A 14188-nucleotide genomic window follows, 5' to 3' on the forward strand; every position below is an offset into this window, starting at 1 on the left:
ATTTGAACTTTGTTTGAGTTACTACTTTTATGGGCCATAAAATTTATTTACCATTCAAGAATGTTAAGTCTAAACTTGAAATAATACGTTAAAAGATAAAACTGTGAAAACTTTAAAAAATAATTATAAATTACATTAATATAAATATTTTTATGTATATTTTTTAAAAAAAAATTATATAAATATAGCATCGGGTTAGTTTGGTTTCGGTTTGACTTTTTTAGTTAAAACTAAACCAAACCAATTATGGAAGGGTTTTATTTTCCAATACCAAACCAAACCACATCGATTCTTTTTTTCGATTTAATTCGGATTATCGGTTTAGTGTTGTTTATTGGTTTTCTTTGTACACCCCTATCTCTATGTATCTCATCACTTGATATACTCACCTTAATGGTGTGACTATTTACAGAAAAACTTGGCACAAGACTATTCACATTTCACACTCAAAAAGGCAAGAAAATTTGACTAGAGAGTTGGTTTTTGGGGAAGAAGCGAATTGGTGGTTATATTCAATAAGGATGTATCTTATACTCCACTTGTTAGAAACTTTTAGCATTTGGAACTTTTCTAAGATGTGAATCTAATTTTGGTCTCTTTGCTCAGATGCAAGGGCTCTACCCATCAGTTGAAGTAGTTGTATAGGATTTTCTTTTGCTCTTTTTTTACAATCATTTTTGTTGAAAATTTTGTTAAAAGTTGTTGGCTTTCTATTTGTCCTTATTACACTTGAATGTGTCACTTTCTTTCTTTTCTTCTACGTTCATGAATACGTGATTTATATATAGTAATTCCCTATTTTATGAATTGATTCGACGACAATAGGATAACTTTGCGAAGTCTGATCGAACTCATGGCTCGAAAATTATTACTACTTTTTATGTCTTTTATGATTTATATATGATTTTTTGGTGTTCAATCGAGTCAAGGATTTCTGATTTGTAAGTTTCGTATTTTCTAATTCTACAATTGATTGAGTGACAATTACATTTCTTTCTTTCTTTCTATCATCTCCTTTTGAATCTAATCCAAAACAGATTATTATATTATTGGGAAGAAATGAAAAGCCAAGTCAGATACTCAGGTATGATAATTTGAATTTCAGTGTCATGAGTCCAAATTCGATGATCTTTTAGTTATTGATGTCCAGTTAAGTCTTCTCTACTTTTTTTTCTTCTTTTTTCTATGTTAAAAATAGAAGAACCGTTCACCTAATCTCTTAAACTAAAAATAGCCGATGAATGTATATATTGAAGGGGAACCTCAGCGTAACTGGTAAAGTTGTTGTCATGTGACCAGGAGGTCACGAATTTGAGTCGTGGAAACAGCCTCTTGCAGAAATGTAGGATAAAGTTGCGTACTATAGACCCTTGTAGTCCGGCCCTTCCGGACCCCGCGCATAGTGGGAGCTTAGTACACTGGGCTGCCCTTATATATATATATATATATATATATATAATTTATGTATACTGACTAGAAAAAGTAAATACTAAATATGGACGGCTATTTGTATAACAATCTTAAAAATATAAACTTGATCTCTTGAATTTTGATCCATCAACAAAACAAAAGATAAAAGAACAGAAAATTGTACGAAAATATAAAAAAGTCAAACTTAACCATAAATTAAAAACTTTAAACGTCATTTAGTAATATCAATGTGTGTTGCATTTCCTTGATATTTTATACGATGTCACCAGGAAAACTACGCCAACTTGTATGGTATTTGCTAGAATGGAAAAATTTAGAGCAACATTTTTTAAATTTTCGTTGTTAAGACGTGCTACCTTTTGCATATCATTTATTATTTGTTGACCACTGGCTTAAATTCATGAAGACAGATCTAATTGAGATTTGATCTGAGTGATGTTTACATATTTTAATCCTTTTGCAACTATGTATCATTTACTTGATGTCAGTCAACATATGTAAGATCAAATTAATTTATTTTCTAATTATATTGGTTGTGTGAAATGAACCGCACTCAAAATAATTCAAATACATTTTTGATTGGGGATACTCTTGGTGGGTGACAAATTCATTTTATTTTATTAATAAAATTTTGCTTGAAGCCGATTTCTCCCCTATTTCATATATTTATTGGGTACCAAGTCATAGACTTTTTTTTGCTTATTTTAAAATACAAGCTATTTCAACTTATCCATGTGGAAAAAGAAAGTTAGGTAATAGTGGCAAATGAAATATTGATAAATAAATCTATGTCAAACATGTAAAGTGTTGACGTGTAGCCATTTTGTATACAAATTATATCTAATTAAGAGACTCCAACTCCTCAAGAAAAGTGGCGAAGTGAGTGCAAATGTCAAATATAGCTGTAAGGAAAACTTGGAATTACTTGCGTAAATTTCCACATGGATTAATAATGCCCTTCCTTCGCATTTCATTAATTATCATTGACCATTTGGAGTTTTTTTTATTATTGTGAATAAAAAGCTAAGTACATAAGACATATTGATACATGTCAAAATTTTGGTACACTTCACGCGTCTAAATATCAAGAATATAAAATAATAGCAATAATTTATATAAATAAATCATTGAAAATATTTGAGCAATGAAGCTTTTTTAACAGTCAACTATATGTAAGGGATTACATTAAGTATAAGTTGACAATTTGGATGAGATGGTCCTGCAAAAAGGATGAAAAAAAAACTTTACAAAAATGGTAACTTGTTCGAGAAGCTAGGTTAAATTACACTGATGAGAAACTTTTTATTCGTCAATGCAGAGAATTTAAATTTTCCTACGCGATAATATGCAATTTCTTTAATTATTCCTTTTACTTTATTCATTATGAAGCACTTATCCTTTAGAAAGAAGGATCAAAAGCAGAAAGACTTTCTAATTGTAGATGAATCAAGGCTTAATTCATAAATTGATAGTTAGTAGTAATTACATCCTTCTAATAAAGGGTGAAGCGTGTTATTTATAGCTACCAATCCATGGTAATTGAAAACTTAAACCGATAAGTAATTTCAACGTAACTCGGTAGTGCAAGGCACATATGGAATCCAATATATAATCCTAATAAATCCAATTTTAGTATAATCAATCTTTTGTCCATTATTCAATCATTAGATTTTCTGAGTTTATGTATTTGTAGGTAAACAACCATTAACCGTCCATTTTACCACGTATAAATATATTTACTTTACGTTAATATGTGTTACTTATTTTTTTCCATGATTCTTTGACCTTAAATTCAATTTTATAACGTAAGCAGTTGGGGCGAATTCAAACCTCAAACTTTATAATTTTCATCTATTTTAGAACATACTTTCTCACTCCCTTGCGAGCACTTTGATCCCAAATCTGTATAAGTGGCTGGCTTTGTCCCATGTCAACAAAGTCATTTGCCTCACATAATAATATCAATTGCACCATATTTATATTATTCACTTTTAATATTAATGGCAACTCTATTTCGCTCAAGCTTTACACAAACACCCTTATTTATTAGTATTTTGTATGATTCTTGCATATCGATTATTAATATAAATCTACGCGTTTGGTGTCCTCCGAAATGCCACTCATTTTAATATTTTGCATTGTTAACCAAAATTTTAGCAATAGACTTTCGTCATGTAATTAAATTCTTTTTTTTAATAGTAAAAAGTAAGTTTGTATAAGTAGGTGGCTTTGTCCACTACAATAAGTGTGTTTGTCAACGTAATAATAGCGATAGCACTATGATTCGCTCTCTTATTTTGGGGCAAACTGTTAACCACTTTCTACCCGTGTGTTACTACAAAATAATAAAAGCCAGCCCTTTCTTAGCTCATAGTTATAATTTTTGCTCTTACATTTCAAATTGCAAGTCTTCATAACAAGAAGGATCATAATAATATTGTTGCGTAGAGTTTACACAAAGACGAGAACATTACATTTAATGTTTGTATATAGTAGTTGTTGTCAAAATACTTTTAACATTAGCGAAAATCCTTTTACTTCTTTTATTAAAAGTTAGAAAACACGTTTCGCTCTTTCCTTTTGCATATAGCTAACAAATAAGTGGGAGGCAGAGGCGGACTTATGGGTAGTTGTTGAGATTGGAGTTGAATTGTATTTAATTTGTAGCCATATTTGTTAGGAATGGCTATTATTGCAATTGGTCGGGTAAGTTGTTAGTTAGTGTCAGTTTATTAGTTATTGTTAGTTAGTGTCAGTTTATTAGTTAGTGTTAGTTAGGCGGTTAGCAAATGGCAGTTGTACAATGTCTTGTATATGTAGGCGTACTACTTCTCTTTTCTTTTCAACGAATGAAGATAATCTTCTCAGTCCAAATCCTCTCTTCTCGAAGCTTCTTTACAGTCTCTGAGCTCCATGGACTTCAGCCATGGTAGTTGAGGCTGTTGAGCTTCTGCTCAAGTTCCTCCTGCTAATTTTCATATTTGACAAGGTATCAGAGCATAGGCTTCATCTATTGAGGTAATTCATGATTTCTTACTTCATTCTCTCTTTCATTTCAAATTGAAGATTTAGGTTTTTTTCGAGATCGTAATTTAATTTTTGACGTTTTGCTCAAAGTTGTACTCTATTATAGTTTCGTCTAATAGCGACGATTTATAGTAATTTCAGTCTGTAATTTTTTCGAAATTGTGTGGTTTTCTGTGTTGCCTCTATTACTTTGATTTTGTCTTCGATTCATGTTCAATCATCTGTCCTGTGATTCACGATTTGAGCGATGGCTGGACATAAGGAAAGCACTGCAGACAAGGATGCTTTAGACTCCTCGAGTCCACTGTACATGCATCCATCGGAGAGTGCCAGGTCAGTGTTGGTGCATGTAGCCTTTGATGGCACAGGATACAAATCTTGGAGGAGAGATATACTTAGAGCTCTCTCAGTGAAGAATAAGGTTGGTTTCATCACAGGGAAATGTCAAAAACCAACAATTAGACATGCAACTTTTCATCAATGGGAACGATGTGATTATATGGTGACTTCATGGATCCTAAATTCTCTTTCAAAGGATCTAGCAGATAGTTTACAATATGTGAATGATGCAAAAGAATTATGGCAGGAGTTAGAGGATATGTATGATCAAACCAATAGTGTGAAGCTTTATCAACTTCAAAAGGATATTAATGACTTAAGTCAAGGAACTCTCGACATCACATGTTACTATACGAAAATGAAGAAGCTATGGGAAGAGCTGAATACATTGAATGCACACGCACAATGTAGTTGTCAGTGCACTTGTGGAGCTAAAGCCAATATGCATAAGGCTGAGCAAGATAGAAGATTGATACAAATTTTTGATGGGGTTAAATGAGGTATATATTGTTGTAAGAGGGAGTATACTGATGATGAATCCTCTTCCAAGCATTGCACAAGCCTTTTCTATTCTCATACAAGAAGAAAAGCAAAGGAAAGTCAAATCACACAGTCAGTAGCTCATGGTTGAATCTACATCCCTGAATGTAAATGGCCTAGGGAACACCAATTTTAGAATAAACTACAATCAACACATGAATACTTCTGTGAACAATAGCTATGAAAGAGGCTATATGGGAAACAGACCTAGACTATTCTGTGACTTCTGCAAAAGACCAAGGCACATCAAGGATAAGTGTTAAAAACTTCATGGATACCCTCAGAGTTCGAATTACAACAATGGCAACAAGGGAAAGAAACTTGTAGCAAATGTGTTTGATAATGAGCATATTAGAAAGCTTTAGAAATGGAAATAATGCAGACAACTCAGAAAACATCAACATGACTGGTAGAGCCATTAACTTTACAAGTATGACTGCTTGTACCACCTCTGTTGAGTCTAGTAAATAGTCTTATGAAAGTTTTAAAGAAAATATTAATTCCTAGATTCTTGTCAGGAGCCACTAACCATATAATCTATAACAAAGCCTCACTAAGCAACATTAAGAGTCGAGTTTACCCCTTTTTAGTCTCTTTACCAAATCGATACAAAGCAAAGGTGACATTAATTGGAGATATAATTCCCAGTCCTCGGTTCACTCTAAAAATAGTCTTATATGTGCCAGTTTTAGATTTAATCTGATTTCTGTACATTTATTGATAGTCCAGCTTGATTGCATTATCATATTCACTAAATTCTCATGTAATCTTCTATAGGACCTTTCACTGAGGAGGCCTTTGGAGATTGGTAAAGCTAAGGGCAGTCTCTACTTTCATTATTCAAGTTCAGGAAAGAGCAATTCTTTTGTTGTCACTAAAATCTCCACTACATCATCCACGCACAGTTCTGCACCTAGTGCACTCATCTCAACTCATAGTCATGGCATCAAAATGTCCACTACTCACACTGCACTTGCAATTCTGCACCTAGTGCTTCCATTTCTTCCCATGTTTTTAATAATAAAGTTCTACAAGTTGCTTTAAATCCCATTAAAAATCCTCTAATGAGATAGACTTAGTGTGCAGTGCATGTACTTCTAATAAAAATCTTGTAGATCTCTTGTGGCATAATAGGCTGGGTAATATGCCTTTTATCAAGATGAAGGGCATCAATTCTATACCAATAACTTTGCAAACAAATAACCTTTTCTCTACTCTATATGCCCAATGGCCAGACAAAATAGATCTCATTTTCCAGAAAGAACGACATCCACAACTAAGATATTTGAACTCTTACATATAGACATGTGGGGTCCTTACCATGCACCAACTCATGATAATTATTAATACTTCATTACCCTAGTTGATAATTATAGTGAATGTACTTGGACACATCTTCTAACCATCAAAGCAATGCCTTACACGTTATAAAAGCCTTCTTTGCAATGGTCCAAAATAAGTTCAATAACTCTATAAAGAATATCAGGACTGATAATGGCTTAGAATTTGTGAATACTGAGACAACCGTATTTTTCCCAACCAAAGGGATCACACACCAGAAAACATGCCCCTATACTCCACAACAGAATGGTATAGTCGAAAGAAAACATAAGTACCTTCTTAAAACTGCAAGAGCATTGCTATATCAGTCCAAGTTACCTATAAGGTATTGGTGAGAATGCATTCTAACCTCTACCTATTTGATTAAGATTACCATCCTCATCTCTTATAGGCAGATGCCCCTTTGAGATTCTGTATGCGAGGAAACCAAACTACTCACACCTTAGAAGTTTTGGGTGTCTATGCTTTCCTACAAATATGAAACCTCACAAAGATAAGTTTGAACTAAGGTCAACACCTCAAGTGTTTGTAGGATACCCTTTTGGATCAAAAAGGGTACAAGGTACTCAGCCTTGCTACAAGAAAGATACATGTTTCAAAAGATGTACTTTTTCATGAAACAGGTTTTCCTTTTGCCCTACCAGGAAAGCATACTGATCTAATATCTAAGTGTGAACATCTATCTCTTTATTTTCCTCATATAGGTCCCAGCATAACTCATACTAAAACTGCAGTCCTACGGGTAATAGTAATGGTAGTGATCTACATCAGGATCATCAACAATTAATGTCACCTGAACTCTCATTTGGTAATGACACTAATGACAACATTCATGAATCTGCTTCACTATCTTACCAAGACTACCAAAGCTCCTCAAATTCAAATAGAACCTTCAGCACATCCCTTGAACCTTGTATTCATACCCAGAGCCAGCAACAATTTCTTCTAAGTGATTCACCAAGCTCTGAACATTCTGAGCAGACTACAACCTTAATCCATAACAGACCTCAGAGAACACTCAAACGTCCTAGCTATTTGAAGGACTACATTTGCAATGTACCTAAACTTAACACTGATAGTAGGGAGCATATTCTAAATGATGACCACAGTTCACCCTCTTTCTCTTTTCACACATATGTTCCCCATTTACAACTTGTATCCCTCAACGCATTAACTAATGATAGTCAATATTTAATTGAACAATTTTCTTTTGGTTGTGAACCTGAGTCATATGAGGAGGCAGCTGCCATACCTGCTTGGCAGAAGGCTATGAACCAAGAATTTGATGCACTTTACTCCAATCACACCTGGGACATTGTGCCACTACCTACAGGAAAGAAAGCAATAGGATATAAGTAGGTGTACAAAGTTAAGCATAAAGCAGATCGGGGTGTTGAAAGGTTTAAAGCTAGTCTAGTTGTTAAGGAATTTACTCAGCAAATAGGGATAGACTATACTGAGACCTTCTCACCAGTTGTAATCAGAGCCTTGGTCAGCACAGCAGTGAAAAGGGCTAGGAAATTTTCCAGCTTGATGTAAACAATGTCTTTCTACATGGAGACTTAAGTGAGGAAGTATACATGCAGGTGCCACCAGGGCTAGCGATAGAAAAATAAGGTTTGGTGTACAAGCTAAACAAATATTTGTATGGGCTGAAGTAGGCCAGTAGGCAGTGATATGCCAAGCTGACTGAGGCCTTATGTTCTAAGGGATATGTGCACTCCATGATGGATTATTCTTTGTTCTACAAAAGGGAAGAAAGTTCAGTCATTTTTGTAGCAGTTTATGTAGATGATGTTCTTCTAACAGGGAGAAATTTGGGAGAAATTAAAGCAATAAAGACCTTCCTACTTGAGACCTTTAAGATAAAGGATGTAGGGAAATTACATTACTTCTTGGGATTAGAAATACTATACAAGCATAACTGGGTAATAATTACACAAAGGAAGTTTATGTCTGATCTGATAAAAGAGTTTGAGCGTTCACACTACACTTCAATGTCTTCTCCCGTAGATCCTTCAACAAAGTTAAAGGCAGGTGATGGCAATTTACCCACAAACCCTACTCAATACAAAAAACTAGTGGGGAAAATAAACTTCCTCACCAACATACAACTTGACATTGCTTACAGTGTTCAATATATCAGCCAATACATGTAGAATCCTAGAGACTCTCATCTCAAAAATGTTATGCATGTGCTTAGATACTTAAAAGGTGATCCTGGTCTGGGGATCTTCTTATCGAATAATGCAGATTAAAGACTGAGAGCCTTTTGCGATTCAGATTGGGTAGCTTGCCCTGAAACTAGGAAATCAGCTGGTAGTTATATTGTATTGCTTGGGGACAGTCCAATTAGTTGGAAATCGAAGAAATAATCCATTGTGTCCTTAAGCTCTGTAGAAGCAGAGTATAGATCTGCCAGAAAAGTGGTTGGAGAACTTGTTTGGCTGTCCAAACTTCTCGAGGAACTAACCATGCCTTTAACCCTTCTTATTCCAGTCTGCTGTGATAAGCAAGCAGCTCTGCACATTGCGAGAAATCCAGTGCTTCATGAACGAACAAAGTATATAGAAGTGGATTGCCATTTTTTAAGGGACAAGCAAATTGAAGGGTTGATTTCCTTGCATTATGTCCACACAGAAGAACAATTAGCGGACATATTACTAAGTCATTGATAGGTATCAAGCATTCCTCATTACTTCGCAAGTTGGCAGTGAGTACCTCCCTTCCAACTTGAGGGGGGTGTTGAGATTAGAGTTGTATTGTATTTAATTTGTAGCCATATTTGTTAGGAATGCCTATTACTGCAATTGGTCGGTTAAGTTGTTAGTTAGTGTCAGTTTGTTAGTTAGTGTTAGTTAGGCGGTTAGCAAATGACAGCTGTACAGTGTCTTGTATATATAGGCGCATTACTTCTCTTTTCTTTTCAACGAATGAAGATAACCTTCTCAGTCCAAAACTTCAAATCATCTCTTCTCGAAGCTTCTTCATTGTCTCTGAGCTCTATGGACTTCAGCCATGGCAGTTGAACTTCTGCTCAAATTCCTTCCGCTAATTCTCAGATTTGACAATATTATTGAAGGGTTATCGGACTCCGGAAGTTTTGGCAAAATTTTTGTACATGCATATGTATACACCTTAAAAATAATTATATTACCCTAAACATTGAAGTCTTTTTAGGGAACTAGTTGAGTAAAATAATGATGTCTAAGTCATGTTAAAATCTTGAATCTGTCTCTGGACTGAGAAGGCTCAGTTGGAAGATAATGGACGGTCTATTAGGTCAGTATGATTCGAACCCATGAGTCGTGACGTATATACTGAGTTGTAACATAATACTTGCAAGACTATAATCTTTTTTAGCAAAATAAGGTTTCACAATTGGAAAGTCATACTTTGCTATATTTTTAAATTTGAAACTATTCTAATTTCTAAGTACTAAGGTTTATTTTCAAAACAATTTAATAATGTATTAATTTCACTTTGAAAATGATCTAGTTAACCTTCAGTAACCAGAGACATGTTATGTAAGGAGTCAGCAGGTATGCCTCGACTTCTTAAATTTTAAGAATTATATCGGACAAATGCTTCAAAACTTTGTAATTCACTATAATCTTGATAAAGTCGATAATTACGAGTGCCACTTTAATTTGTAACCTGTCGAGTCAGAAGCTGATATATCAAGCAGTTAATTACAACTATCCCTTAACTAGGCTCTACAAATGAACACATGAGGAAAGGGTTAAAGCACACCCCTACAGATTTCACGGGTCAATAAATATAAAAACTAGTTAGTACAATGAATGTTATTTTCTTCGTCAATGTCAACACAATCAAACATCATCTTCCTCTAAAATATTATTACACAATTTAACTAATCATACAACAAACTGACCACTAATCTATCACATTCCAAATTCCTGTGCTCTTTTTTTATAGTATTTTTTATTGTGATTGCTTAAGACAGACAACCGTTATACTTATATTCCGGAAATTATAAAATGAAAAAGTTAATCAATATACATTAGACAAACTAAACCCTACACAGTTGACAAAACAGCATAAAAATTTCTTATTGTTATGAAATAAAAGCAATTTAGTAAAACATGAACAAGAAATAAAGACAATTTAGTAAAACATGAACAAGAAAGAGATAGAGAGAAATGAAGAAATTTTCTTCTTCAATTGTGTGTATTTTCCTATCTATTACAAGGCCTTTATATAGGCATGAAAAGTGAAGAAAATATGTCATGGAATATGTCATTGAACATAGAAAATATGTCATTGAATATGTCATTAACCATTTGAGACAAAGATTATGGAGGAAGAGTAGACATCCACCATATTTTGATTTTTATCATAACACTCCCCCTTGGATGTCCATAAATAATGTGCCTCGTTAAAACCTTATTAGGAAAAAACCCTATGGGAAAAAAATCCTAATGAAGGAAAAAGAGTACACATATATAGAAATACGCCTTTTGGTTGCCTCGTTAAAAACCTTGCAAGGAAAACCCAATGGGACAAAACCTTGTAAGGGAAAAAGAGTACAACGCGTATTAACTCCCCCTGATGAGATCATCAGTTCACATCGTTGAGCCTTCGTATCCCAATCTTGTACACTAGTTTCTTGAAGATTGATGCCGGTAGATATTTGGTGAACAAATCAGCCATATTATTACTTGAACGGATCTGTTGCACATTAATATCACAACTCTTTTGAAGATCATATGTGAACAATAATTTAGGTGAAATGTGCTTTGTCCTAACTCCTTTATGAATCCTCCCTTTAATTGGGCTATGCATGTTGTATTTTCTTCATACAAAACTGTGGGTAGTTTATCACACTTCAAACCACATTTGTCTCGAATAAGATGTATAGTAGACCTCAACCATACACATTCTCGACTTGCTTCAAGAATAGCAATTATCTCAGCATGATTAGAAGAAGTAGCCACGATTGATTGCTTAGTCGATCGCCAAGATATGACAGTGCCACATATGTAAACACATAACATGTTTGAGATCAAGCCTTGTGTGTGTGTCAGATAAATACTCCACATCGACATAACCAACAAGATCGGTATTGCAATCATTGCCATAAAATAAGCCCACATCGGTAATTCCCCTTAGATAACGCAATATGTGCTTGATTTTTTTTCCAATTTATCCTTGAGTGGAGCTATATCTTGTTAAGACATTAACTGAAAAGGTTATGTCATGCCTTGTAGTGTTAGCAAGATATATTAGCGCACCAATTGCATTACGATATGGTACTTTAGGACCAAGAAGCTCTTCATTATTTTCATGAGGTCGGAGTGGATCTTTATTTATATCGAGTAATCTCACAACCATCGGGGTACTTAATGGATGTGCTTTATCCACATAGAAGCTCTTTAAAATCTTTTTAGTGTATGCTGATTGAAGGACAAAAATTCTATCTTTCATATATTCAATTTGTAGATCAAGACAAAATTTTGTCTTTCCAAGATCTTTCATTTCAAATTCTTTCTTTAAACAGTCTACTGCTTTAGGAAGCTCTCCGGGAGTTCTAATGATATTTGAATCATCAACATACATGGCGATTATAACAAATTCAAATCCATATCCTTTTATAAGGACACAAGGACAAATTGAATTATTCTTATACCCTTCTTTCAACAAGTATTCTCTCGGGCGATTATACCACATGGGCCCTGATTGTTTCAATCCGTATAAGGATTTTTGAAGCATTATTTAATAAATTTCTTGGAAACCTTAATATGCTCCAAGACAATTTAAATCTTTCAATGATATCCACTATACACATATCGAGTTTTTCATATATTACCAGATTAAAACCTGAAGTGACTATATCCACTATAAGAGAACATGTCTCCATATAATCAATGTGAGGATATTTACTAATTTTCTTGTGTCACAAGTCGTCTTTATGTCTATCGACTTGAACCTTTCGCACAAGAACACATTTATACCTCAATTGACTTTATACTTTTAGGTATTGGACTATCCGTCCAACTTCACATTTTTCAAGTGAAGTAAATTTCATTGCGTATTTTTTATTTGGCCAATCTTTTATTCGTCCAAATTTCATGACAGATTTGATCTCAAGATCCTCGTCAATATTAATCATATTGAGCGCTACATTCTATTAACAATATCGTCGACAATCATTTTATGTCGGTTTCATTATTACCCAATAAAGACATAACTTATTGAGATCTCTTTATTTCATTATTTTCAGGTACCTGAGCCTCTCCCATGAGGTCTTATGAAGTGTTATGTCGTGGTGCTCTTCTAGGGCACTTGCCTCCTTATTATGACCATTTTGAATATTTGTCCCTCTCATTCTTCAAGGAGTTTTATCTTTGGAACCGATTGGTCTGTTACACTTCATGCGTGCCACTCTGTCCCTCATAGACTTTATTCTATTTGGAGCATTAGCAGCTGAACTATGACATTTAGCTTTGGGTCAGCAAATACGTCTGGCAATAATTTGTAAATGAATTATCACTTGAACTTCAAGTTTATATTTTCTTGTAGGAGGATCTATATGTATTCATAATAATTCATTTCACGTATCACTTTCTCAGCTGCCCATTTTCTCCCCCTAATGTTGGAATCACCAACACATTTCCCAACCATCTTTGGGAACTCATCTTTGTGCATTTTGGTGGCATAATTAAATCATATAGCACATCCATATTTCTATATAGAAATTATTTGGTTCCTGACCCTGAACCGATTGTGATAGGGAAATTTTTTTATAACTTGGCTAGATGCGTACAAGTGCTGCTGTATATTAAATAATAAATCTCATACCAAATTTCATTTTTGGGAGTTTTGTTCTCATAACCAATGATTTAGCTATAATTGGAGGCATACAATTTCTGCTAAACCAACTTGGATTTAAACCAGTATTATTAAGATAAATCATCATAATTTATATTCTGGAATTGTGCTCTAATAATTTGAGCAAGCAATCTTGCAAAAACCAAACTGCAAGTTGATAACAAATGCACATGTGACCATAAAATAGATGCATCTATTAAAATCATATTATAGTAAACAGTCCACATGGCAGGTGACTGGGCCCATATATATATCACCTTTTATTCCTTCCAAAAATCAAAGGATTCAATCCCAACCTTTAACTGGTATATCATGAGAATAAGCAGCACAAGAGAATTCTTGAAGAATCTTCTATTCTTCAATATGTGTCAATGTAATTCTTAATTAATTTTTCGCATCATAATTGAACCGATATGGTCAACCGATCATGCCAATTAATATTTATTTTAGTAAATCTCTAGTTTACTTGTGGCATATGATTCCAGCATCATGCTTATATTTGTGTAGTACAAATAGAAAGAAGATCGGGTAACCTTTCATATTTACCCGGTATGATTATAGAAATATGAAGATATTCAATCTTTCATTTATAGTCTCAATATGCCAATCACTTTGACTTATATATTTGAAACTCAAAAAGTTTCTTTTGAGACTTTAC

The 14188-nt window shown here is 33.9% G+C and overlaps 2 protein-coding genes across 2 annotated transcripts; both read left to right on the forward strand.

The window, feature by feature from the left end:
- The first annotated feature begins 4705 nt into the window (after positions 1–4705).
- On the forward strand, positions 4706–5296 carry LOC142162175 (uncharacterized). The gene has a single exon (XM_075218498.1). The coding sequence runs from the start codon at positions 4706–4708 to the stop codon at positions 5294–5296; it is 591 nt and encodes a 196-aa protein (XP_075074599.1).
- A 1420-nt stretch (positions 5297–6716) lies between these two features.
- LOC142162176 (uncharacterized) lies at positions 6717–8037 on the forward strand. Its single transcript, XM_075218499.1, has 2 exons — positions 6717–7003; positions 7413–8037. The coding sequence occupies exons 1-2, from the start codon at positions 6717–6719 to the stop codon at positions 8035–8037; spliced, it is 912 nt and encodes a 303-aa protein (XP_075074600.1).
- Positions 8038–14188: the final 6151 nt, after the last annotated feature.

Source organism: Nicotiana tabacum, chromosome 7, assembly GCF_000715075.1.
Source record: "Nicotiana tabacum cultivar K326 chromosome 7, ASM71507v2, whole genome shotgun sequence".
In the NCBI taxonomy this organism is placed as follows: domain Eukaryota; kingdom Viridiplantae; phylum Streptophyta; class Magnoliopsida; order Solanales; family Solanaceae; genus Nicotiana; species Nicotiana tabacum.